Genomic DNA, 14713 nt, shown 5'->3' with positions numbered 1-14713 from the left:
GAGGGGAGGGGAGAAACGGAAAGGGGAGGGGAGGGGAGGGAGAAAGGAGGTGGGAAGGCAAGGAGGCCGCCCCAGCGGGGGCGGGACCCGACTAGCAAACTGTTGCATTTGCTCTCCACCTCCCAGCGCCCCCTCTGAGATCCTGGGGAGTCAGCTTGCTGAGAGAACCAGAGGGTCCCGAGTAAGCCTGGAGGCACAGGAGGCGACGGAGCCGCTTCAGTGCGGGACAGGAGCCGAAGGGAGCCACCGCGTCAACCCCAGACCCGCTCTGGCGACAGCCAACGCCTTTTGCAGTGCGGCGGCTTCTAAGCCGCTGCCCCGGAGCTGCCCTTTCCTCTTCGGTGAAGTTTTTAAAAGCTGCTAGAGACTTGGAGGAAGCGAAGAAAGTGCCGGGTAGGACTGACGGCTGTCTTTGTCCTCCAACCCTCCACCCCGCCCCCCCCCCCCCCCCCCCCCCGGCCCCCCCCCCCCTGCTGCCCCCCCCCCCCCCCCCCCTTTCCCCCCCCCCCCCACAACCCTCCCTTCCAGTTGGCCCAGCGCGGCCAGCCGGAGTTTGCAGAGAGGTAACTCCCTTTGGCTACAAACTGGCGAGCTAGCTGCACGTTGCAAAGACGGCTCTGGGAAGCCAGGCGATCGGGGAGCCGCTTCAGCACTGAAGCCGGGACCTGGTTAGTTAGGAAGCACGCGGGTCTGGCCCCCAGGTTCCCCTCGTTCCCTCTCCACCTCCCCCTGCCCCTCCCTGTACCCCGCCAGTTTCCAAGGCCAGAGATCAAAGGATAAAAAGACAGTCACGGCTTTAGTAGCCAAAACAACAACAACCAACCGCAAAACAAACCAAAACCAAAAACCAAACCAAACCAAAAAGACCATAACTGGGTCCCTATTTGCACCTGTTTCAGGGGACACTGAACTTGAAGGCAGAGGGTTTTCCTTTTTTCTTTTTCCCCTTCAAGATTTGAGCATCTTTTGAATCTACCCTCCAAAGTATTTAGGAACAGACTGTGAGCCTAGCAGGGCAGATCGTGTCCAGCGCGTGTTTTCCTCTGCAAGAGACTTTGAGACTGTCAGAGCGCTTTCGTGTGGTTATTTCTGCAAGTTTCCTCCCCAGGAGCTTCCCGCAGGTGGGCAGCTAGCTGCAAGGACTACCGCATCACAGCCTGTTGAACTCTTCTCAGCAAAAGAAGGGGAGGCTGGATAAAGGAATTAGGTGGAAGATTCAGCCAAGCTCCAGGATGGAGGTGCAGTTAGGGCTGGGGAGGGTCTACCCCCGGCCACCGTCCAAGACCTATCGAGGAGCTTTCCAGAATCTGTTCCAGAGTGTGCGCGAAGTGATCCAGAACCCGGGCCCCCGGCACCCTGAAGCCGCGAGCGCAGCACCTCCCGGCGCCCATTTGCAGCAGCAACAGGAGACCAGTCCCAGGCAGCAGCAGCAGCAGGGTGAGGATGGCTCACCTCAAACCCAGAGCAGAGGCCCCACAGGCTACCTGGCCCTGGAGGAGGAACAGCAGCCTTCACAACAGCCCTCAGCCCCCGAGGGCCACCCGGAGAGCGGTTGCGTCCCAGAGGCCAGAGCCGCCTTGGCCGCCAGCAAGGGGCTGCAGCAGCAGCCACCAGCACCTCCGGACGAGGATGACTCAGCTGCCCCATCCACGTTGTCCCTGCTGGGCCCCACTTTCCCAGGCTTAAGCAGCTGCTCCGCCGATCTTAAAGACATACTGAGCGAAGCCGGTACCATGCAACTCCTTCAGCAGCAGCAGCAGCAGCAGCAGCAGGAGGAGGTAGTATCAGAAGGCAGCAGCAGCGGGAGAGCGAGGGAGGCAGCCGGGGCTCCCACCTGCTCCAAGGACAGTTACCTAGGCTGCAGTTCGACCATCTCGGACAGTGCCAAAGAGTTGTGTAAGGCAGTGTCCGTGTCTATGGGCTTGGGTGTGGAGGCATTGGAGCATCTGAGCCCTGGAGAACAGCTTCGGGGAGATTGCATGTACGCCCCGCTCCTGGGAGGTCCACCCGCTGTGCGTCCCACTTCTTGCGCCCCGCGGGCGGAATGCAAAGGTTCTCTGCTGGATAATGGCCCAGGCAAGGGCACCGAAGAGACTGCTGAATATTCCCCTTTCAAGGCAGGTTACGCCAAAGGGCTGGATGGCGAGAGCCTGGGCTGCTCTGGAAGCGGCGAAGCCGGGGGCTCCGGAACGCTTGAGCTGCCATCCACTCTGTCTCTCTACAAACCTGGAGCAGTAGACGAGGCAGCAGTTTATCAGAGTCGCGACTACTATAACTTTCCGCTAGCCCTGCCCGGGCCGCCGCCCCCTGCGCCGCCTCCCCATCCTCACGCCCGCATCAAGCTGGAGAACCCGCTGGACTATGGCAGTGCCTGGGCCGCGGCGGCGCAATGCCGCTATGGGGACTTGGCGGGCCTGCACGGCGGGGGTGCAGCGGGACCGGGCTCAGGCTCACCCTCAGCCGCTGCCTCCTCTTCCTGGCACACTCTCTTCACAGCGGAAGAAGGCCAGCTGTATGGGCCCTGTAGCGGGGGCGGGGGTGGCAGCGCAGGCGAGGCAGGTACTGTAGCCCCCTATGGCTACACTCGGCCACCTCAGGGGCTGGCTGGCCAGGAAGGCGACTTCCCCCCACCCGATGTGTGGTATCCCGGCGGCATGGGGAGCAGAGTGCCCTATCCAAGTCCCAGTTGTGTCAAAAGCGAGATGGGTCCCTGGATGGAGAGCTACTCCGGACCTTACGGGGACATGCGGTAAGTTTCTCCTACTAGGAATGTCTTTCAGGTTAGAGTCAGTCTGTGTTCTGAGGCATCTATTCGTTCCTTCCCGCGTGAACAGTCTGCCCCTGCGAGAGCTCAACAGGGTTTCATAGGAAGGGCCGCCCTAAATCTGGAGCCTTCGCTGGACTCCTGGCCTGCCAAAAATTCGGTCTTCGCGGTCTGAACCCTCACTGTGCGCCCCAATCCCCGCCGCTGTGAGTCCTGGATGCTGGTGCCTTTCCAGATTCCTTGACAACCCTCCCAACTCCAGCCTCCTAAAATCCTCACTGCCTAGAAGTACTCCATGTCCTGAGGGCTCTAAACTTGAACCCAGTTGCAAGGACCACCTTGGAAATAAAGGTGTTAAGCCCTTCACTACTTTTTCTCCTCTCCTCCCCTAAATCTGAGAACCTGGACAAGAAATTTGGACAGTTTCTCCGGTTAGGGTCTGTTAGAGTTTGCCCTCCAGCCTGTTGCCAGTCTTGCCAGGTTAGAGGCAAAAAGACTGGCCCAAGTTTTTCTCAGCCCGCTTCCACCAAAGAGATAAAATGGAGTGCCTGTATTTGGGGAAGAAGGTGGTCTCTGGGTTCTGAGGGCTGTTCTGTGAAGAAGGGGTGAAGTCCCTTTCCTGGCAACAACTGAAAACTTGTGCCAGGGTTGGAGTTCAGCGGAGAGAATCCAACCAGGCACAATTAGAGCAGGCAAAGGTAGGGGAAAACCAAAGGACAGCTTTCTTGGTAAACACTGGGCAGGATTTGCCCTCACAGGTTGACTATGTTGGAAGCAGCTCCTTGGGTCGGTTTTCTCTTATAAAGTATTTATTTTCTCTGTGGATTATAACAGATCACAGTCGCCTACTTCAAGTTTGCATCAGATCTATAAAGAGGAGAATATTCTTTTAAAGAACAATTTAGCCAGATTTGAGTTGACTTATAAAAGTGTTGGAAAAAAATTTAAAGGAGTTCCTGTTATTCCAGTGTGCTCAGAAATCTGCTTTTGAGTGGGAGGAATGAGGTTCTTCAATATAATCCTTCATTTTAAGGACATGCTTACATTTTAAAACATGACTGTTTTCAACATGCTTACATGCTTACATTTTAAACATGACTGCTACCAAACTGAGTAAGAACTGTTAGGGACCTATGAGCCATACTTTTGCCTAAGAGTTTTAGTTAGGACATGAGCAAAGTGGTCGTCAGTGTGTTCTGGATTATTAAAAATTCCTCCTTACCACAGTTGTTGAGCTTCTTGGAGACCATGTTGAAGATTTTTCCCCAAAAGCAAACTAAGATATTAGTTTATCTCAGTGAGGAAGGGAATATTTACTGGGGAACTAATTCCTCAGGTCTGCTGGGTAGTGATGTTCCCACGGACTTGTGTCTTGTTCTGTTTCTGTAACTATTTTCTTTTCTCTGTGACCTTTCCAAAATTTCTTTGTTAGCTTTAGCATCTTTGTTTGACAACTTAAATCTATCGGTTTGCCTCCTTTCACTGACACTTCTGTTCTTTGAAGGTTGATAGCACAGTGTTGGCACAGAAAGAGGAGGATAGGACTTCATAAAATATTTTTTGGGGGGCTATTGAAGAAACAGCTTCGTACGAGGCTTTACATCCTGTTAGCTTTTTAACGTTTGGCTTACAGGACTTTCAGAGGGTTCATTTATATTGTCAAAGTCTTACTCAGTTAATTTGGAGTTAAAAAAAATTTCATAATGTGGTTATACCATGGGATAAAAGGTCTTCATTTTATAAGAACAGATTTACTCGGCAGGCTTAGTTTTTTCCTAGGGCTATCCTAGTCAGCGGAGCCCTCTTCTACTGTGAACTTTTCCAGGAGGAGGAGGGGAAATATCTAAGGAGCTTCTTGACCTACTATGTAACCCAGTCACTGGATCCTTCCTCTTCTGCGTGCACCCCCCCAACCACTAACTCAGTTAACAGGGAAGAAATGAATGATTCCACATATTTGTTGAGATGTGTGTCTTCCAAGACATAACCTGAAATTTTCAGGAGGTGGTTATAGACAACAAAAAGTTCTTCCCATCAGGTGTACAGTAAATTAGGTGATTTTATCCCAGGTCTTAACGGAAAAACTTCCCTATTAAAAAGACCTGCTTAAATTAATGACCTCAACTAGTGAAAATTTAGCAGTATCCAAAGAAAGTACAAGATTATTTAATCTTTCCTGGTTTGCGATTGCTGCACTGGTTGTGGAAGTCTAGTGAAAGGAAAAACTGGTGTTCCTATCTTGTGAGCTGACAAAGAATTTTCATTTCTAGGATATAGAAAATCCTTGAGTCAGTTTTTTGAAAATTTTCAATTTCATCAGAGTGCAGCCAATCCCAATCTAAAAGTTGAAATTGTCTTACTTTCTTTTTCTTTCTCTCTCTTTGTAGGGGCACAGTTTGGTGAGAGGCAAGGGATTTTTTAAGCCAAAACCAGAACTTCCACCCTCTCTGTATTGCATGCATTATTTGCCAACTTTGAGTTAAAATCTCAAAATCGTAGAGGCTTCCAATAACCTGTTGGATTCCTCCCTTTTCCAATTGTGTGTGTTCATACACATTAGTTAATTGTAGGGGGGATTCTTTTTAACTTTAGTAATTTCTTGAATAACTTTATACATCTACAGTGTTTCTGCAGGGAGGAGAGAGGCCGAACGTGCCCCCACCCCCCGCTTTTTTATTTAATTTAGCATGTGGTCTGAACAGAAGGAATAGTAAAAAGTGATGAGGCTTGTGTACAACCCTGATGATATTTTATGGACCTGCCTTCTTTCAGAGATCAAACAAGACCACAGCTTTCTTAATTGACCACTGTCCCACTTGACAGAAGTAGAGCCCCTTATATCCCAGCAAGCAGAACAATAATATGACAAATATTTATTCTTGGGAGTTGAGGTCCAGGAGAGGCTGTGTAGGAATTAGATTTGGGGTTTAGATAATTTATCCAGATACAAAAAGAACATTTTAATTTTTCTTTTGGTAATTTATTCTGGTCTTCATTATAGGTAGTATTTTTGTAGTGCTTTGAGATTGGCAAATCCTGCCTTTCTCTATTGGTTATTTTTTAAAAAGACATTTTATTAATTCCTCTTTCTATCTTCTCTCTACTCCTCAGTTATTAAGCAGCTTTTTATGACTATCTTGTGAGGAGCAGTTTGTCTATTTTGTAAAGCAGAAGTTTGCTTTGGGACCAAGATAGACTGACGGTCTATTGTTCGTAGGGCTTGAGTGTCAATACGTTGGAAAGTAGCATCCTTTCTCCATGGTCAACAAATAGGTGGTGAGTTCTGTCTGGGTACCAGTAATCAGAACCTGAGGACCAAATAACCACACTGCGTCATTCCCTATTTGGAAATATGTACAAGAGGTAGGGATGGAAGGCTCCTCTTGGTTGTCCAGAAACTATTTCTCTCAGCTCAGCCAAAGGTTAACATCAGTGAGAAATATTTTCCAAGAAATCTGCAGCCTTCCGATTGCAGGGTCACTTTGGGGTGCTTTCTTGCCAGTGCTAGTTTTACGTCATCAGACTTCCGTTCTTTGAGCTGTAAACTTTGATATAATATATTGAATTTACTCACACTTTTAATTTTCTTTTTTAAGTGTTTTTCTTCCCTGTATTAATTTTCTCATCTGGTGTACATATATGCATTTAAAACAGAATTCTTTGGTCTCCTGAGTCTCACTTGTACTATGGCGGCTCTTGGTGGGATTATGTGAGTTGAAGTTAAGGACATGGACAATTTTATTATTATTATTATTATTATCATTATTAGTTTCATGGTAACATCAAGACCACCAGTTCCGTCGGAACTCTGCTTAAGCAGGGAGCAGAATGCTGGATGGGTGTGGCAAGCAAGGGGCTTATTTTATAACCAAATCTGAAATCATGATTCTGAAAAACAAAAAGCAAACAAAAATCGAGTTTTGTGAGGTTAGTTGGAGAGGAAAAAGAAACCTCTCCCTACCACTTACTCTTCCACCATTTTCTCTTTGTCTGCAGCTTCCTTAAGTGCTGCCTGTCCCTGATTTTCTTTCATTCCACTCCTTTCATGTTTTTGACATTGAAATATAGATTCTCTCTACTTTTCAGGATATTTTTCTCATTACACTTGTGGCATGCTCCGAAAGAATTTTTTTTTTTTTAAATCTGGAGAGTAAGAGATCAGATCAACCCCAGAACCTCTATTTTAAGACTGCATGACTTTGAAGGGATTGCAAAATGAATAGCGAGGCTTTTCTACCTTGAGGTGAGAGCCTGATTCAACAGCTGCTGAGGGAGCTGAACGAGATGGCTTGAGGACTTGGCAATGTAATGAAGTATTTTTCCGGCTGCTGTCTCTCTTGATTTCTGTCTCTCTCTCTCTCTACTGGCCATTTTGGCAACCCTTTCTCAAAGCCTGAGAATAACTGAGCCCTCTTCCCTCTGAGACAGCTCTGTTTGGGTCAGACCTCCGCTGCACTTTCACAAGCAATACCTAATCTGCTTGTGAGGTTGCTTGCTACAAGTGTACTTTCATGCTGATGTTAGATGTAAGTTAATCATTTGAAAACAAAGAAAGATATTAAATTATTCTACCTCAGACTCCCCCTGCCAGCATTCCATCAAGTTCTGAGATGTTGAATTCCGAGTAAGCTATTCTCGTCCTAAACACAAAATTGACTTTTTTTTTCGTTGCTTGTAAAGTTCTGAACAGTTACCAATAGTGGTTGGCATTCGTCATATTGAAGAGAATGATGAAATTTCATATCTATATACCAACCTTTTCGAAGAAAAGACCAAGGGTCTTCCAGTTTATTCACCAGCACTTACGTAAGTTTGAGTAGGCTAGGAGAGTGCTTAATGAACACCTCTTTGCTAGTTGTGGGAGTAGAAATAGTTGCGTTTTCTGTAACATTTGTTCACCACGGCGGGGAACCTCTCTAGAGCAGTTTTTCTGATGGTATTTTAGACTGTTGTTCAGTAAGGGCTACTTTCAGTGGCTGCTCATAGAGATGACATACTGTGATTTATACATAATTCCTTGCAGATTGATGGGTGCCACCACCCCTTCTCCTTCACACTGATTCAGTTCCTGCTGCCAACCCGCAGGCCACAGTAGGGTTGAGAGTCGCTCATCTAAATAAGCTTATAGCTCTGAAGTGCTGGTTATTTGAGAATGCTGCCAATTTACATCATGCAGTACCTGAGTTTTATTTTTTTAATAACAGCTTTATTGAGACATAATTCACAATCTGTAAAATTCACCCATTTAAAGTGTACAGCTCAATGGTTTTTAGTGTATTCAGAGTTAGACAAACTTCACCACAATCAATTTTAGAATGTTTTAATCACTTAGCAGTCAACTCCCACCCCCAACTCTGAGCAACTATCAACCACCAATCTACTTTTGGTCTCTGTGGATTTGCTTATTCTGACATCTCATATAAGTGGAATTATGCAGTATATAGTCTTTTGTGACTAGCTTCTTTCACATAGAATAATATTTTCAATGTTCATCCATGTTGAGGCGTACCTCAGTACCTCATTCTTTTTTATACCCAAATAACGTTCCATTATATAGATCTATCTGATCTATTTTATCTATCTGTTCATCATTTGATGGACGTTAGAGTTGTTTCCACCTTTTGGCTATTATGAATAATACTGCTGTGAATATTCACGTACAAGTTTTTTTTTGTGAAAGTGTTTTCAATTCCTTTGGGTACATACTTAGGAGTGGAGTTTCTGGGTCATATGGTGACTCTGTGTTTAACATTTTCTTTTTCATTTTCATTTTATTTTTTATTTTGTTGAGCTCATAATAGTTTCTAACATTGTGAAATTTCTGTCGTACATTATTATTTGTTGATCACTGTATATATGTGCCCCTTCACACTTTATGCCTGCCCCCAACCCACTTCCCCTCTGGTAATCACTAATCTGTTCTCTTGGTCCATATATTTGTTTAATGAATGATAATTTTTTAAAAAATTACTGTTGTTTATTTTCTGATTATAGAAGTAATTATTGTTTATTATGGAAAATAGAGAAAAGTTATGACATAAATTTACAAAATTACAAAATAAAACAAGTCATCTCTAATTGCACCCTGAGACATAACCTCTTGCTTTGTAAGGTTCTTCCAGTTTATTTTTTCCCTGAGTATATATATTTTTTTTCTTCAATTATTTTTTTATTGAGTTCATAATAGTTTACATCAATGTGAGATTTCAGTTGTACATTATTTCTTGACTGTCACCACATAAGTGCACCCCTTCATCCCCTGTACCCACCCCCCACTCTCCTTCCCCTGGTAACCACTGAACTATATTCTTTGTCCATGTACGAGTTTATATTCCACATATGAGTGAAATCATCTGGTGTTTGTCTTTCTCAGACTGGCTTATTTCACTTAGCATAATTCCCTCTAGGTCCTTCCATGTTATTGCAAATGGGATGAATTTGTCTTTTTCTTGGCTGAGTAGTATTCCATTGTGTGTGTGTGCGCGCGCGCACATGTGTGTGTGTATGCCACTCTTGTTTGTCTAATCATTGATCAATGGGCACTTGGGTTGCTTCCATGTCTCGGCTATTGTGAATAGTGCTGCAGTGAACATAGGGGTGCATATGTTACTTTGGATTGTTGATTTCAAGTTGTTAGGGTAGATATCCAGTAGTGGGATAGCTGGGTCATATGGTATTTCTATTTTTAGATTTTTGAGGAATCTCCATACTGTTTTCCATAGTGGGTGCACCAGTTTGCATTCCCACCAGCAGTGTATGAAGGTTCCCTTCTCTCCACACCCTCTCCAACATTTATTATTTTTAGTCTTAGTGATTATAGCCTTTTTAACAGGCGTAAGGTGGTATCTTAATGTAGTTTTGATTTGCATTTCCCTGATGATTAGTGATGTTGAACATCTTTTCATGTGTTTATTGGCCATCTGTATATCTTCTTTGGAAAAATATCTGTTCATCCAATCTGCCCACTTTTTGATCCAGTTGTTTGCTTTCTTATTGTTCAGTTGTGTGAGTTCCTTATATATAATGGAGATTAACCCCTTATCAGATATATGATTTGCAAATATTTTCTCCCAGTTGGTGGGTTGTCTCTTTGTTTTCAGCCTCGTTTCTTTGGCCTTGCAGAAGCTCTTTAGTCTGATGAATTCCCACTTGTTTATTTTTTCTTTTGTTTCCCTTGTCTGAGAGGAAGATTAGTCCTGAGCTAACATTGGTTGCCAATCTTCCTCTTTTTTCGCTTGGGGAAGGTTAGCCCTGACCTAGCATCTGTGCCAGTCTTCCTCCACTTTGTATGTGGATGGCTGCCACAGCATGGCTGACAAGTGGTATACGTCTGTACCTGGGATCCAAACCTGCAAACCCTGGCCGCCAAAGTGGAGCATGCCTAACTTAACCACTATGCCATGGGGCCAACTCCTGTGTTTATTAACCTTTTGATAACTCCCAAACTGTTTTCAAAAGTGGCTGCCCTATTTTACAATCCCACCAGCAATGTATGAGTTCCAATTTCTTCACATATCTGCCAATACTTGTTATTGTCTGTCTTTTTAATTATAGCTGTCCTAGTGGGTGTGAAGTGGCACCTCAATGTGGTTTTGATTTGCATTTCTCTAATGACTAATAATATTAAGCATCTTTTCATGTGCTTATTGGTTATTTGTATATGTTCTCTGGAGAAATGTCTATTCAGATCCTTTGTTCATTTTCAATTGGGTTGTTTGTCTTTTTATTACTGAATTGTAAGAGTGTTGTTTAGACCTTCTGGATACAAGTCCTGTAACAAATTATGATTTGTGAATATCTTATCACATTCTGTGCATTGTCTTTTTACTTTCTTGATGGTATCCATTGAAACACAAATGTTTTTCGTTTTGATGAAGTCTAATCCATTTTTTTCTTATGTAGCTTGTGATTTTGGTGTCGTATCTAAGAAGGCTTTGCCTAATCCAAGATCACAAAGATCTACATCTAGGTTTCCTTTTAAGAGTTTTATAGTTTTAGCTGTTAAATTTAGGTTTCTGATCAATTTTGAGTTGGTTTTTATATAACTCACAAAATGTGACTAGGGGTCCAACTTCATGTTTTTGCATGTAGATTTCCGGTCATCACAGTACTATTTGCTGAATCTTTTCCCTTTTAACTGTCTTGGCACCCTTTGTGTAAAATCAGTTGACTGTATATGTGAAGGTTTATTTCTGGATCCTGAACTATAGTCCATTGATCTTATACCAATACTACACTGTCTTAACTACTGTATGGTTTTTAGTAAGTTTTTAAATGAGGAAGTGTGAGTTCTCCAACTTTGTTCATCATTTTCAAGATTATTATTGGCTATTCTAGGCCCCTTGAATTTCTGTATGAATTTTAAGATCAGCTTGTCAATTTCTACAAAGAAGCTGATTGAGATTCTGATAGAGATTGCATTGAATCTGTAGATCAGTTTGGGGAGTGTTGCCATCTTAACAATGTTAAGTCTTCTGACCCATAACCATTATTTAGGTCTTCTTTGCTTTTGTCAAAAATGTTTCCTAGTTTTAAGGGTATAAGTTTTACATTTCATTTGTTAAATTTATTACTAAATATTTTAATTGTTGATGCTATTATGAATGAAAGTGTTTTCTTAATATCCATTTTAAATTGTTCATTGCCAATGTATAGAAATATAATTGATTTTTGTATATTGACCTTGTATCCTGCAACCTTGCTGAAAGTACCTGAATTTTGAATGCCTCTGGGATTTAAAAGGCAGAAGGTTTCTGGGGCTGGCTCCACGGCCGAGTGGTTAAAGCTCCACATGCTCCACTTCAGGAACCTGGGGTTTGCAGGCTCGGATCGAGGGTGCAGACCTACTCCACTCATCAGCCATGCTGTGGAGGCGTCCCACATACAAAGTAGAGGAAGATTGGCACAGATGTTAGCCCAGGGCTAATCTTCCTCAAGCAAAAAAAGAGGAGGATTGGCAATGGATGTTACCTCAGGGCAAATCTTCCTCACACATACGCACAGAAAAGGCAGAAGGCTTCTGCTGCTGTGCTGAAAGTTAAAGCATAGTTTGTGTCATCCTGTATGAAGTCTTCATGGGGACACTTTTCCTCAGCTATGAATTGGAATTGGCAATACCAGCCCTATCCTGGGTGAATAGAAGAATATCTCTAAAATTTTCACATCTTTAGAGAATAGTAGGAAGAATCCTAATAAGGTTTATACAGTTAATAGTCCTCTTTTTAGTATTTGGGTTTGGGAACTATTAGCAAGGGGATGAGGAATCATAATCATTTCTATACAGAAAGCTAAAATGAAGAGGTAACAAATGCAAACAAGGCTAAAGAAATCACTAGCTGTATTTGGCTTATGTTTAGGTTTGTGTAAGTAGCTGGAGTCATAGTTTTATGTTTTTATGTTTATCTTTGCATAAAGTAAATGCCGCCACTCCTTCTGGTGTGTATTTCTAGATGAGGAAATGGTTCATTTACTCTCATATAATTTGGGCTTCTTTTCGGGAATGCAGTCCATAACTATGAAGCAGAGACAAGATTCACCTATAACAGGACTGAACTTCGACCTCGTTAACACCCTAAGCTAAGAGTCATATCTAAACAGCTATAGCTATTGTGTCCTGATAATGGTAAGTGAACTGCAGGCCGCCAAACAAAAGGTCCTATTGTGGCATAGCTGTTTTTAGAGATGACTCTAATAAAGTGATTTTTAAAAAGTATTTGTCAACCACTTTTCATTAAGCACCTGCTATATGACCAGTTGTGTGCTAGGAGGAGATCAGAGTAAAGGGGACACAATTAAGGGAAAATATTGAGTTCACTGCACTCAAGGAGCTTATAGCTATTAAAAAAACAAAAACAAAGTAGAATGGCACCACCATGATGCCAGTATGATGACATGTTGGATTGTATGGTACAGATTTTTTAAATGTAAGCATTCAGAAAAGAAATGGATTGATGTAGGCTGAAGTGGTCAGCAGTGTTACCAGTGGCTACCTCTTATCCTTTATGGATTAGGTGGGGACATCATTGAACTCAAGCAATGGATTATAGGTCTTGGTGGATATGTCAAACACTAGGAGGTGGTACCTCTGGAAAGACAATAAAGAGTAAACCCAAGTAAGGGGTTGAAATCTATTTCTCCTTTTCCAACCGTGCTACCCCAGTCAAGTTAGTTAGTTTCTTTCTCATCTAGAAATACACACCAAAAGGAGTAGTGGCATTTACTTTCTCCAGAGAACAACATATAAAAACATAAAATTATGACTCCAGCTGCTTACACAAACCTAATGGCTATACCATTGCACTTTTAGGAACATTTTTCAGTATCTTCAACTATACAAGTCTGCAATAATTTGAGGAATTAAAATTGAGGGTGATTAGTGGGTCTAAGTTTGGCATGACAGCAGTGAAGATGCCCAGTGTGGTGGCCATATCAAGAATTATTAATTCGGGGCTGGCCCCTTGGCCCAGTGGTTAAGTTTATGTGCTCTGCTTCGGTGGCCCAGGGTTTCGCCGATTTGGATCCTGGGCATGGACATGGCACTGCTCATTAGGCCACATTGAAGCCGCGTCCCACATACCACAACTAGAAGAACCCACAGCTAAAATATACAACTGTGTACTTGGGGGATTTGGGGAGAAGCAGAAAAAAAAAAAAAGAGGATTGGCAACAGTTGTTGCCTCGGGTGCCAATCTTTAAAAAAAAAAAGAAGAAGAAAATTGGCAACAGTTGTTATCTCAGGTGCCAGTCTTTAAAAAAAAAAGGAATTATTAATTCTATTCTCAAAGTCTCCATTGATCATGGTGTCTTGCTTTGAGGTTCTGTATAAATGGGGTTTTAGAGTGCTGGTTAAGGGAGGGAATTGAGAAGCACAAATCAAACAATTCTGGGAGTAAGGGACACATGAAAACTTTTTTTACAAAGGCTTTGCTGAATTAGACGATGTAGCTTTTCAAAATGCCCCTCACCTCCCCTTAATCATGGGCTCTGTTTTCTGTAGGTTAAGTTCCTTGCTTGTGGAAGTGTAGTCCCACGATCTGGCCACTAGGGGGACTGCAAGTGTCCTGTGGTAGGATTTCCCTGGGAATGGTTGGCCGCATTTGGTGGATTCCACACATCACGGGATAACTTGAGCCAGAACCACCTACAACCAGACAATAAATGAGTTACCGTGGTACTTAGTATTTTATCTGAGATGTTCTTTCCCAAAGTGCAAAACCTTTTTAGTAACACTGTTTGACTCCTTGATACCTTTTTCTGAATGTGGAGCAGGCAACAGTGACATTGGACATGTTCCATTAGCACTTTACAGTTTACAACAGTTTCATATTCCATTTCTGGATTTCATCCTCATTTCTACCCTATACAAGTAGCCAGGTTTTACAGTATTAGAATACTTTTCATACTATTATAATACTGTTATTGTGAATATTATGTTCAGATAGATTAGGTAACATGTCTAAAGTCAAACAGCTTCAAAGTGACAGAACTGAGATTTCAGTCCTGCTCTTTTTTTCCTCAAATCGAATGTTCCTTTTTTTTTTTTTATCACACAGCTCTCTCATCTCATAGATAAGAAATAGGAGATTCAGAGAGGCAAAGGAAACCTTAACTGGCATCAATCATAGAAACTGGTGAAGCTCTTAAGGCTTTTGGGTCTCTTATCCACTCACCAGACTGATGGACTGGATTGTTTGGGAGTGCTGGGTACCAATATGCTTGTTATCCTACTTTATAGACTGCATTTATTCAACAAATACTTACTGAGCATTCACTATATGCCAAATTCTGTACTGGCACCAGTGATACAGCAATGAACAAGGCAGACAAAGATTCCTTCCTTCGTGGAGCTTACAGTTTAATGAGAGAAGATATGTAGAATGTCAGAGAGTGATAAGTGTCATGAAGAGTAACTTAGCAGGGTGGGGGAGATAGAGATTGATATGGGAGGGA

At 43.2% G+C, this 14713-nt stretch overlaps 1 protein-coding gene across 2 annotated transcripts in view; it reads left to right on the top strand.

Annotated features, from left to right (window-relative positions):
* The first annotated feature begins 510 nt into the window (after positions 1–510).
* Positions 511–14713, top strand: part of AR (androgen receptor) — a 160422-nt gene continuing 146219 nt past the window's right edge. For both annotated transcript variants that reach the window (XR_006890313.1, XM_046673462.1), the window contains exon 1: positions 511–2749. Coding sequence is in view for 1 of the 2 variants with exons in the window: in XM_046673462.1 (XP_046529418.1) it covers positions 1233–2749 (1517 nt within the window). In the remaining variant the exon portion in view is untranslated. The remainder of the gene's footprint in view (positions 2750–14713) is intronic.

The sequence above is a fragment of the Equus quagga genome, chromosome 10 (assembly GCF_021613505.1).
Source record: "Equus quagga isolate Etosha38 chromosome 10, UCLA_HA_Equagga_1.0, whole genome shotgun sequence".
NCBI lineage: Eukaryota > Metazoa > Chordata > Mammalia > Perissodactyla > Equidae > Equus > Equus quagga.
This window is presented reverse-complemented; position numbering and strand designations above follow the sequence as displayed.